General features: G+C 38.0%; 1 protein-coding gene across 1 annotated transcript in view; it reads left to right on the top strand.

Moving 5' to 3' along the window:
- The window catches only part of LOC128741874 (hepatocyte nuclear factor 4-gamma), a 153,703-nt gene that overhangs the window by 52,347 nt on the left and 87,520 nt on the right, over positions 1–13,836 (top strand). The window contains exons 2-3 of the mRNA XM_053837976.1: positions 3,372–3,609; positions 3,670–3,764. Of these exons, the coding sequence (XP_053693951.1) occupies positions 3,372–3,609; positions 3,670–3,764 (333 nt within the window). The remainder of the gene's footprint in view (positions 1–3,371; positions 3,610–3,669; positions 3,765–13,836) is intronic.

The raw sequence follows: 13,836 nt of genomic DNA, 5'->3' as shown, positions 1-13,836 counted from the left end.
GATATATAATTTTTTATGCGGGACAACATCACTCCACTCACGATTATCTCAAATAGCTTTGACGCTGCAGATAAGCTAGTAATTCCACGATAGTTTCTTACGTTTCTACGGTCGCCAGCTTTATAAACGGGAAACATAAACGACTGCTTCCAAATATTCGGGAATTTGCATTGTTCAAACGATTTGTTGAAAATAGTGCGTAGAGGAGTGGCCAATGGTACGATGCAACGACTCAAAACCACAGCTGGAATACCATCAGGTCCGGCGGAGAAAGAACGCTTCAACTTTTTTGCACCGGCTGTCACCATTTCATTATTGATCTCAAACACGCTCAAGTCGATCAAATCAGCTGGAACATATGATGCAGCAATTTGTGCGTCCAGATCAGAAGCAGTCTTATCGGCGAATACAGACGTAAAAAACTTTGCAAACTGCTCACAGGAGTCAGGAACGGTTGTAGATTCAGTTCCATCAAGGTACGCTCGGGAAGGAATAGAAGAACTTTTTCTTTTCGAATTGACGAAATTCCAAAACGTTTTCGGTTTTTTCCGGAGGTCAGTTTGCACACGTAATACATAAGATTTATATAGAGCGGCGTTGAGACGACGGTATTCGTCACTAGACTGTTTAAAATCACGTTGAGTTATTGTTGTTTTATATCTACGATATGCACGTTGTGCTCGGTTGCGCTGCCTTTTCAATTGCACAGGCGTAGCCGGTCGCTTCACGAGAGGTACGTTCGAATCCATCCATTGCAATATAATAGCACAAAACTGCAGAGCCATCTCATCAACATCGACACACGCAAGTAAGGTACTCCAATCGATAGAAAGTAAAAACTGTTCCAGTGCAGAAAAATCGATCTTACGAAAATTCAATTTTTTTGGTTCATCAATCAAAACCGGATCGATACCATTGTCACCAGCCGGCAGCGATATTACAAGTGGTGGATGGTGAGGGTCGACAGGAAGCAACGGGGCGGCACAACGATCGACCGAGAATAAGCAACCAGAAGTGCAAAACACCAGGTCCAAAATGCGCCCAAGATGGTTTTGATGTGTATTGACTTGAGTGAGATTCAAAAAGTTCATACCGTCAATCAAAGCCGCACTAGCACCAGGCAACTGAGCAGTGGATACATTTCTAATCCCATCCGATCCCCATTCAATACGAGGTTGGTTAAAATCACCACACACCAGTAACGAGTCACCATCAGAGCATTTGTCCCACAGCTCACAAACCGATGAGATATGACTTTCAATAACATCGATGTCTCTTGCTCTATCCGGTGGAACGTACGAGCAGCAGAGCGACAATTGATTACCACGGACAGTAGCATTCACACAAACTTGCTCTATGTGAGTGCTGTTTGAGGTTTCTACCATCGAGCTAGGGTAACGCTGTGCGACGGCAATGAGAACACCTCCGAAGCTGGATTTATTGCTGTTGCGTGGATTACGGTCACAACGGAAAAAATTATAAGACGTACCAAATAATTGCAGCGAGTCGATGCGGTCGTCTAGTCCGGTCTCGGTTAAAAATATTATGTAAAAATCGCACTCTTGAGTCGTCAGGAAAAATTCGTCAATTTTGGTCCTCAATCCGCGCACATTTTGGAGGTAGAAAGTTATGTCAGTCACATCATTCACATCACGCTGCAATACGGAATCACTGAGGGCAGGAAGATTAGAATGTACGCATAAATACTCGCCTCTGATGGGAACCCTGGGGCTCCCATCGTCCAACAAAAATCGCCTTGGATTTACATTCTCTCTCTTTCCATTGATCTGGATGGTCGGCTGAAGTTTTTTGGTTGGTTTACGAATTCTCTAAACAGCACACCAGCCGGCCAAGACGAGGGATCCAAAGCTTGACTTTTCAGCGCAGCATCAAGCCCAACTTTATACGATACGAAGGACAATTGGTTAATATCCTTGTCCTTGGGTACTAGTCGTATTACTTCGACGGTGTCGGGAACATTTAAACATTGGGAGACGATTGTTTGCACGTCGCTGTTATTGGCTAACGGATTTAATCCAGAAAGATACAGCCAAAATCTAGCTGGCGCAGTATTGGGCAGAATGGAAGCAATCGAAAGATCATTTAGTGAAATGTCTTTTGTTCCACGATCAGTAGCTACCGCATTGGAAGGCAGAGGCTCTTCGCGACGACGTTTAGCACCACGCACAGGCCAGGTTGGTGTGTCGCAGTTTTGTGGTGGAGCAAGTGGCATCATTGGATTCAATGAGATGCTGTCGATTTTTGTGCTTAGTGTTTGGACGATTTCACACAATTGTTCGCATTGCGCAGATAGAACAGATGGAGCGGTAGGTTGACATTGTGTTTCAGCAATATACGTTTTCACGCTGCGGTTATTCAGTTCAGCTCTGCATGCAGAACACAGTATCAAAATCTTTCCTTGAGAGAGGGCATCTTTTAATCCACGGACATTAATGCCGCAGCACTGCTGGCCTATATGCATGTAGGCTTCGCAAAAACCACAACGCAATGGTTCTAAATCGTTTATTTCGGTATTGCATTCACAGCACTGTTTTTTCTCCATTACGTTATGTGTGTTGATTCGTAGCGAAGATACACTCAAGGCAATGTCAAAAACTTGACGAAGGAGCTGGTGCTGTCGGTTTATGAAACGCGATTCCAGAACAAAACAGCTAGCGGTTTGAGATAAATAATCCTTTGCAAAATCAGATGAATGCACAAATCACTATTATTCCACAATATTGTAGTACTGGGGATAACTACTGAACGCGTTGAGCAAATTTTACAACAAAACCGGGTATTTTACAATCCAAAAATATAGAAAAACTGAAGAGCCGAATAACTGTCGAACTGTTATAAAACTGAACGAAACGAATATATTATGCAAATGCTATGCGGTAAACCCATCATGGAACTATTTTATTAGAAATCTAAGAAGATGATTTGATTCACACAAAGTTCGACAATTGACCTTCACAAATTAAATTGCTCCAGAATTAATTACATTCAATCGATAAGAAAAGTTGATAATTCTCCAGAATTTTAACCTTCACGGAAATGACCATATGTTCTTTATTTTCCCAAAACTAACTATTTTGCAATTATTTCTGTATACACAATAGAAATATCTTTCCAATGATGTATAACACTCATAAATAAAACATTCTGGTTAAGTTTCATGGGTCGAAAACAAAATTACTTCCAACCAGCAGCAGGTTCATCTAGTGTAACATATAGTATAGCAAAGGTAAAAACTTCGGATTTACATTAAATGAAGAATTAAAAACTTTACAATAATTTTTATGGAGGTTTCTTGGCACGTCAGCGGAAAAGGACAAATATGAAATTGAAATAACGTTTTGTCTTTACAGATCATGATGCAACTAATTCACTTTCTCCGATAATAACAAGTGATTCTCGGTTGACGCCTGATGAAATTGTGGATATAAACAAAAATTTCGCTTTAGACAATAGCCAAAGTAACGCTATAAATATATGTACAATATGCTGTGATCGCGCAACGGGCAAACATTATGGAGCTGCTTCATGTGATGGCTGTAAAGGATTCTTTCGTCGAAGTGTGCGAAAAAATCATTCATATACTTGCAGGTATTTTACGTTAACGTTAAGTTTATATTTATCCTTAGTTAATATTTTTTCTATCGCTAGATTTTCACGAAACTGCGTCGTGGATAAAGACAAACGCAATCAGTGTAGATATTGTAGGCTAAGAAAATGCTTCAAAGCTGGTATGAAGAAAGAAGGTAAGTTATTTTCTTTTTGTATTAGTTCATTTTTCAGTTCTTGGATCTTTCGCTGTAACACCACCGCACGACTTTTTTCCACTCACAGAACTGCTCATAGCTGAATACGTAAAACTTTTTTGTACATAGGGTCTTTTTCTAATTCCCGTCGTAATAAGTAAAGCCATTCTAATTTTCATCATTTGCTGGATGGATTTAATGAATACGCCAAAAGTTCTTGTGCTGATTTGACTAAAACACACTTACCTTCCGATCCGTGAACTTTGAAATCACTGAAAAGCGACTATTAAAGCATATTATTGAAAATACGTAATTGACTTTTTTGCTAAAATTCGTCGTACCGTTTTAAAACCCGCCCATCAAAATTTTTGATCGTCCGAACTAAAAATCACAACAATGTTTACGAAGCTAACGCGCATGTATTTGTGCAGGACGGCATGACAAATGTTATTCTACAACACTTCTGCAGGTTAGGCAAGTTTTCCAGGCTGTAGAATAACGACAATGCCTTGCGTGAGTTATTTTCATTTATGAATGACGGAAATTAGAACGATTAGTCGACATTGTCTTCTTCGTCGCTCGAAAAAAACGTAGGAAATTTGGCTGGTAGGACTTCTTTAATGATAAAAAGCATTTAAATAGATCTCAGCTCACTTTGATTGATCGCGTATGATAGACAACTAACTAAAATATTAGGGAATAACTAGTTTTGCATTGTGTGTCATAAAAATGCTGATATTTTTTAATAATTTGTGTTGGATAGGACGGGAATAGGCAATTACGACGATGTAGCAACATACCCTATTAATGTTTTTAGCAGTCTTTAACATAGGCGTCATTCACAAAAGACGACTGTCGAACAGGGGGGGTTTGAAAAAACGGACGCTATTGGACAAGGATAGGTGAGAGACTTTAAACGTCATTTCGGGCGTCCAATCACAAAAATTAAAAACAATTAAAATATCCGGCAAATTCAGCTATCATTCAGCTGCAGCTTGATATGAAGATGTCAATGGGTCATTAGTTATTATCTACAACTTTGCAGAATAAAGTTTTGCTTCATCTTTTGTAGCTACGGCACTACAATACTAGTAGCTGAGTGAATGTTCATTTGGCTACTAACGAGCAACTAGCATTGTAGCACCGTAAGTAGGTACAAAAGATACAGCCCAACTTTATTCAGAAAAGTGGTAGATAATACCTAGTTCTTCAATCGCCCACATATAACTTTTCCAAATTCTGCATGACTGAGACGGTACTTTCAAATGAATATGAATTGAGTCGAACTGATTGTGCCATCCCTGTTCACATCAGTGGATTCGATACACGAATGGAAGCGTAATAAAATTTACCGTGTTACGTCGTTCGCCTCGCAGAATAAGCCCCAATATACGGTGCTGCTTGAGTAAATGTGCACAACATAAAATATTCGTTTTAAAAGAAGTGTTGAAATTTAGATCCCAATATCTTGTTTTCGTTAGGGCAATATTTTGTAAAAACCCGAATTAATCCACCTATCTAACCTTTCTACTGCCACAATAGTTATTTAATTTTTCAGGAACATCTATAATTAACTTAACTATATTTTTAAATATCCGTTCCGTATTCCTCAAAATCCTTGTTTGCCAGTAAAATTCACAACGTAAAAAATCAGAGGGGTTGTGTACAAGACACGCCCGCAAATATAGGTGACGCAGGACTACGTAAGTCTCTTTATAATGATAGTAGCATGTATTCATGCTTGTAATCATTCGATTCTTCATGTATACATGCTATATGCAACGTATATACATGCTACATGCGTTGTATGTAACATTTATCAAAGTAGTAACATTGCATACGTTCAATTCTCAAAAGATTGTGCATTTGAAAACAATTTAACAAAATCAATGAATATGAATATATGGTACTACCACTGCCTTAGCAGAACATCTGTTCATAGCAATGAGCCTATCATGTCAAAAAGAGTTGTACATATTCAACGATCGGTCATGCTTCCCAACTCTTGTATGAAGGGCCAAAAGGGAATTGGTCGGCAAGCAGAAAACAATTTCACAAAATCAAGAACACAAACTTTTGTTTTCCTGCTACCTTACTGAAATTAAAAATTGTTTTTATTACCCATGGTTCCCACGTTGAAGGGATTTTACGAATTCAATCCTATTTAATCAACAGCACATCTTTTCACTGCACCTCTAATGAAACGGAAAGCATGCGTATTCACAGAGTCGTATTATAACTGAACACTACAGCTGTAGCACATTTTTCCAACACAGATATCAAATTCGCCGAGGTTTAATCATCTCGCAGTAAAGAATTTGCGTTCTGTTGGGGCATCGAACTTGTGTCATTTTTTCTGACACACTTCCCTAACACAGACATCAAATTGGACTAGGTTTAATCGCGTTCGTAAGAAATCTGTTGGCACGAGGGGGCTTTGTCACTCTTTCTGGCGTACTTCCCAAGCAAGGACATCAAAATGGTCTAGGTTTAACCGCGGTTAGTGATGACCGAAATTTTCAATTATACGATTACCGATTAATATGCGAGCGTTGTCTGCACTAATCGATTAATTCAACTATTCGTGCTAGTGGTATTCGGTTAGAAATATTCGAATATTTTTTTAATTAATTCGATTAATCGTACGATTATGAACGATTAGCGGGCATTATTCGGGAATTATTCGCATTCATATTATTTCCTTTGAACTATTCGATTAATTCAACTACTCGTGCTGCCAGTATTCGATTAGAAATTATTCGAATATTGTTATAATTATTCGATTAATTGAATTAATCGAACGATTAACGGACATCACTAACCGCGGTGTTAAGAAACCTTGTTGAAATGAGGAAACTTGGTCACTTGTTTTGGCTTACTTCCCAAGCACAGATATCAAATTGGTATAGGGGTAGATCATCACAAAGAATCTTCCAACCAATCACGATGCAAGAATTCTGGTAAAGCATAGGTTCATTATTTTAAATTTTTCAATAGTTCAACATCAAGAACTCATACTTTTCTTCATTTGGATCAATTCTTAGAAGATTTTCCTATCGATTGGTGTAAGAATATTGAAAATCGACCGGAAAACCGCTGAGCTATTAGCGCTCAAAACCTTTCATTTTTCGTGACGCTCGCATTTTTCGATTTTTTGGAATGACACTATGTCAATACTTGCCGTAAGAGGTAGTCCTACGTCAAAAGAAAGCAAAGCCAGGTGCTACATTCCGTTATCGAAACCGAGGGGCAAGACACTTTATAATATTATCCATATATTAATATATTAGCCCCTATTGAAGCCCTATAAATGTATACCTTTATAGGGCTTTCAGTTATATTAGGGTGGGAACGGTAAATATATTAAGGTTGAAAAAATATTTCCCTAGAGAAAAGTAATATATTTTCAATAGTGTCTTGCCCCTCGATCGAAACTTGACTTTCTGTTTTTATACGACAGGCTTCGCAGCCAGCTGTTAGAGTACAGGATAATTGCAGGGCCAGTTGCTACGATCCTATTGACTCTAACAGCCTCTCCCAGCCGAGATTCGAACGACTGGCTTATTAGGCCAGCGTCATACCTCGAAGCTAACTGGGAGGCAAAATGTATTGCGTACAATAATTTTTTTTCTCCTTCGAGATTTTCAGCCGTGGGCTGGTTCATCTCGTTACAATAATTATACTTTTTTTCCTGGGGTGCGTAAATACATGTAAGCGTCATTTAAGTTACTTGATGCACACGTTATTTAGTTTTACAATATTTACTTGATTTATCTTATATATAAAAATGGATTTCTGTCTGTCTGTCTGTCTGCCGGGATGTTCCTTATAGAATTAAAAACTACTGAACCAATCGGCGTGAAAATTTGCATGTAGAGGTTTTTGGGGCCAGGAAAGGTTTTAGTGATGGTTAGAGACCCCTCCCCCCACTAGGAGGGGGGGCTCCCATACAAATGAAACACAAATTTCTGCATAACTGCATAACTAATCAAGCAAATAGAACAAAATCTGGCATGTGGGTGTTCTTGGTGACAAGAATTTATTCTATGGTAAGTTGGGACCCCTGCCCTCTTTAGAAGGGGAATTATGACTCCTCTCCCCTTTAAGAGGGGGGGGGGGGCTTCCATACAAATGAAATACAAATTTCCTCATAGCTCGAGAACTAATCAAACAATTGGAACCAAATTTGGCATGTAGGTGTTTTTGGAGGCAAGAATTTTTTCTATGATGGGTTAGGACCCCTCCCCACTGTAGGAAGGGGGGGGGTGTGGTCTCCTATACAAATGAAATACAAATTTCCTCATAACTCGAAAACTAATCAAGCAAATGGAACCAAATTTGGCATGTGTGTATTTTTGGAGACAAAAATTTCTTCTATGATGAATTGGGACCCCTCCCCACTTTAGGAGGGGGGGCTCCTATACAAACGAAATACAAATTTCCTCATAACTCGAGAACTAATCAAGCAAATGGAACCAAATTTGGCATGTAGGTGTTTTTGGAGGCAAGATTTTTTTCTATGATGAATTAGAACCACTCCCCACTTTAGGAGGAGGGGGGGCTCCTATACAAATGAAATACAAATTTCCTCATAACTCGAGAACTAAACAAGCAAATGGAACCAAATTTGACATGTAAGTGGTTTTGGAGGCAAGTCCTCTCCACTTTAGAAAGCGATTTATGACCCATCTCCCCTTTAAGAGGGTGGGCTTCCATACAAATGAAATGCGAATTTCCTCTTATCTCGAGAACTAATCAAGCAAATGGAACCAAATTTGGCATGTGGGAGTTTTAGATGGCAGAAATTCTTTCTACGGTGAATTACGACCCCTTCCCCTTTTAAGAGGGGGGGCTCCCATACAAATGAAATACAAATTTCCTTATAACTTGAGTACTAATCAAGCCAATGGAACCAAATTTGGCATCTGGGAGATTTTGGAGTCTTGAATTTATTTTATGATAATTAGAGACCTCTCACCCCTGTGGTGGGGGATATGGACTCTCATACAAATAAAACAGAAATTTTTGCGAAACTCAAAAACTAATCGAACACGAGAAATTCAAGACTCTTCCATAAAACATTAGTCAATAACAAGACCACAAAAACTATCTATAGTAACACTAGATCATTCAGGACGAGACGGCCGCGAGTGTTGCCGGCGACCCGCCGCCCACTGTGGGGAGGCGACTCCCCGCCATATATATATCTATGTATATAGAAAATAATAAATTAACCCTCTAACGAATCTACAAACGGCCTTAACTTTTAAGCTTCAGAGCCAAGTACGAAGCTTGTTTTGAAGTAACGATATGAACAATGTGTTCATAAGAGATTTATTGGTATTTTGATATTAATGCCATGCGTTCAAGAGTTAGCATCTTTCAAAAACAAGAGATCAGAAAAATTATGGCGCGAATATTTGCTTTTTCACTTTTGAAGAAAAAGGATATTTGCAACTAAATGATTGATCTCAAAATTTTACTATTAGTTTGCTTGGCTTCAATTTTGCAATATATCTGAATTAGAAAAAAATAACTGAATAGAACATTAGATATGAATGCTCTTTCAGTTAATTATTTTTGCATGAAAATCAAAACTTAAACTTTTTTTGAATTTACGTTCATGAAAAGATAGTCATTAGCTTGATCGCATCGTTTTTACAATGTATCCCGTTAGAGGGTTAGGAAAACAAGATGAGAAAAAATAGTGCAAAAGTAGCGCCATAAACATGCTTGAGAATGGAAAAATGATCGATATGATTTCCAGTGCTTGTCATTTTCGATTTATTTATTAAAATATGATTCATGACATAAGATTGCTGTCTTTTAAAGTGTCACTAACGAAAACAAATCGTATAAAATTACTACCGTATGACGTTTTCCTCCTATTTTTCATTTGAAATTTCTGAGCACTAGAATCTATTGATTGGAAAGAGCATTTATTGATGCGCACAATTTGTTTGAATGTTTGTATAAATTTATTTGGAAAAATCAACTCATTAGTATTTTTAATTCTTTTCTTTTTTTCACATTTCTTTGTGTAACTTTCAAACTACATGCCCAATCGTCATGAAATTTAGAAGTTAAGGGTTTGCAAGGCTTGTTCAAATCGGTTAAGGGACCCATGAGAAAATGAAGTGTCGTGAATTTCGTATTTTTATATATAACTTTTGAACTAAAAGTCCGATCAATATGAAATTCAATAACGACCTATGAGGCAACTAACCCTTTCATTTGATACTAAGATCATCAAAATCGGTCCAGTCATCTCTGAGAAAAATGAGAGATTGGAAAGCGTTACATACACAAACACACACACACACACATACACACACACACACACACACACACACATATACACACACACACACACACACACACACACACACACACACACACACACACACACACACACACACACACACACACACACACACACACACACACACACACACACATACACACACACATACACACACACACACACACACACACACACACACACACACACACACACACACACACACACCGTTGTTTAATTAAGTTTATTCCATAATATGTAACGATGTTACAAAATAAACTAGGTAACAAACCCTATTAACCAATCCCATACACAACCTTCACCAAAAACCTTTTCGCGTTACCTGTCTTTATCCCCGAAAAAAGGTTAGGGTACCGCGACAGTAAACAAACCCTGCTAATGCCCACCGGATGAAACCTGGCGAAATTAGCCAAAGTTGGGTCACTGGCCCCGGTCGAAAGTCCTGTGCTTGGCAGGCACAAAAATCTGGGAAAAGAGCCATTTGTAAGACAACCACCTACGAGAACCTACACGAACGCACATAAAGGTGAAGTAAGCCGGAAGACAGAAGAAAAGAAAAGTTTCAAAAGTGAAGCTACAAGAAAAGTTTGTTGAGTAAAAGGATTGTAAAAGTGGATAGCAAAAGGAAGTGAATTATTGTAAAGACACAGTTGGTAGGTGAAATTAATAAAGAAAAAATAGCGATATTAAGGGGGGACCCTACTCTGGAAGACCGAAAAATAATAGGTTTTCGTAATTTTTTTCAGATGCTAGAATTATAGTTAAGTGTTTGGGTAGTTTGGTTATTGGTTAAGGTATATTTGAAGATATAGTTTATATTTTTTGGATACCAGAATAGTGATTATTATGCTAGTGGCAGGTGGGCGCGTGAATGCCCTCTAGAAAATAGTTTCTTGCTGGCGGTACGTGCCGGAAACCAACGGAGTATCGTAGAACGGATTTCAAGGATGATTTTGAAGCATTAGGTCAATATCTAAATTGTTACGTAGCGGTTTTTGAAAATTCGTAAAATTACCAAAATGGCGGCAATGTTTCCTTAAGAAAGGTGTTTTTTCATCAATTGTCCTTTTTGCCCTTGTTTGGTCGGCCGTACGATCCACCCGATGTTAAGTTAGTCAGCTTTTTGTCTGTAAGTTTTAGTCAGACGTTTGAGGGACCTGCCCTGAGATATCCTAGCCAGACCGGGATTGATTTACGAAACACGCTCCTTCACGGCAAGATCCTACTTACCTGGCGCTTAAGTGCAGGTTGTCATTGCTCCCTGCCCCAAAACCCATCCCGCCCCGTTACAAATAGCATTGTTTTGCTTGTTTTTATACGATCGGAAAGTAATTTTACTTTCATGGCAGGAAAAATGAATGTGAAAAGTTGCGTCAATTCATTGAAATGAAATTATTTTTTATCGTTTGGTTCCTGTACACCATTAGTGATCATATAAGCTAACAAATAGCAACTTTGAGCTTTATTTATATTTTGAACTTGGAGAAGAAACGATCAATTCGTGTTGTAACCCCGTCAGTAACCCCGTTTACTGGGTAACTTGCAACACCCCAATTTTCTGTTCATTCTACAGATTCATTTGGAATTTTTTTTATAATCATAAATCAAAAGTACTGACCACTATACAAGTTTTGGCTACTTATACTTGGACCTAAACGGTACACTTCGAAAGTAATACCAAGTCAAAGTTTAGAAGTGTTGCAAGTATCCCCGGATGACGGTAACAAAAAAGTAATAAGTTTCCTCTTGCTCAGCAGCCCAAGTAACAATTCTAAAGCCACTTGGTTCTACTTGAATTTTATAAAGGTTTTATTGCGGTATTAATCATTACCTCTGGGTTTATTGTGGTATTGCGCAATACCAAGAGGATACGCGTAGTGATGTCCGAAATTTTCAATTATTCGATTACCGATTAATCGGTGAGCCTTGTCTGCACTAATCGATTAATTCAACTATTCGTGCTAGTGGTCTTCGATTAGAAATATTCGCATATTTCTTTGAATAATTCGATTAATCGAACGATTATGAACGATTAACGAGCATTATTCGGGGATTATACGTACTGATTGAACTATTCGATTAATTCAACTATTCGTGCTGGCATTATTCGATTAAAAATTATTCGAATATTTCTTGTGTTATTCGATTAGTTGAATTAATCGAACGATTAACGGACATCACTAGATACGCGTCCAAACACATTTATAGCTAGCTAGAAAACCATAATAAAACTGTTAATAAAGCAAATTTATTGTGGTTGCTTATATTACCACGGTAAAACTTGTTGGCTGCACCACGTCTCCTATAAACTTACCATAAGTGTGGCGTAGCAACACAAAATGGCGCACCAATCAAAATTGATCTTATTGCGGTTACTTGTCAAAACGCAATAAATCTGTTAGTTTTATAGAGCTATTAAAATGGTAACACCCTAACCAAACAGTTTTTTTGCTGCTATTATGAAGAATACCAAAGTACAACACCAAAATCATTTGTTTATGTGAAGCCATATTGCCATATTCTAGTATTTTGTTTTAGCTCGCAAACAACAATTCATCAAAGCAAAGTATTTTGCAGAAAGAAGGTTATTATCAATCGGTTTTCCTGTCAGAGGAAGCAACTGAAATTATTTTGCGAGAAATTGAGATTGACTAACTGAATATTTTAAATTTGGTAAAACAACCAGTTTTCGAAAATTGCTCAATTTCAGTGGCGCGCTAATTTTAACGACCTATCATATCAAAATGCACGATGAAATTAAATGGGCACACCCAAGAAGCACACTTTAAATCCATTGAGTTGAATCAACAGGATTACGACCAAAATTAGTCATAATTCGGTTACCACAACTACTTTGTAACAACCGTGCTACTAGGGCATGGTGCAAGTCAACGAAATTACCTAAAATTTAATTAATATTTTGTGGGATATTTTATTCTGGTCGCTATAAACCAAATTGTTCAGCATGATCTGTCAGTAAAACTAATACTTTTCTGCTCACGGATATATTTTCAAGTTGATACACTGTAAAAAAACAGCACGTTCGATCCAAATGCCACCTACACTTGAAAGTCAATAATGGTGAACACTTCAATTTCACTTGTAAATCACTACAAATTCCAAATGGAATCCACATCACTTTCAAGTGCTTTGGCACTTACACACTTCAAGTGACAGTGCTTATGATTTCGATATGGCAAGGCACCGAACAATCAAATGTGTTTACACTTGAATTCGTGCTATATGCTGATGCACATAATATTCAAGTGTGAGCCACTTTGTTCGAACGTGAGTAATAATTTCGGTCAGAGTCAATCACAAACAATATGGCTGAAATGTACAAGTCTGGTATTGCTGCCTGCGGAAAGTTTAGATTTGGCTACAGATTTCTGATGAGAGGTAACTGTTGATCAATTTGTGAATATTGCTATTTATATTCTGATTTATGTTGTTTCCAGAGCATCGTGTCAGCATCGATATTTAAGGCATCAATTTTGTAGCAACATCGCTGAGTATTTATTTTCTGGTTTAAAGGTAAATTTAGTTAAGATTTAAACGTAATTTGATTTTGGTGGTATTTTAGCGACAGCCTTCGACCAAAAGGAAAATGGACTGAGGGTATTGCTATTGTCGCGATTGACACTCTGGTGCGGTAGGAGCACGGAATGCAACCACCGAGGATTCCCTACGCGATACCGTGCCGAAACTCAAAAGTCAGCTGGGAGGAGATGAAGGGACGTGCTAAAAATA

Source organism: Sabethes cyaneus, chromosome 3 (assembly GCF_943734655.1).
Source record: "Sabethes cyaneus chromosome 3, idSabCyanKW18_F2, whole genome shotgun sequence".
NCBI lineage: Eukaryota > Metazoa > Arthropoda > Insecta > Diptera > Culicidae > Sabethes > Sabethes cyaneus.
The sequence above is the reverse complement of the archived record's forward strand: the minus strand, read 5'-3'. Positions and strand labels throughout refer to the sequence as shown.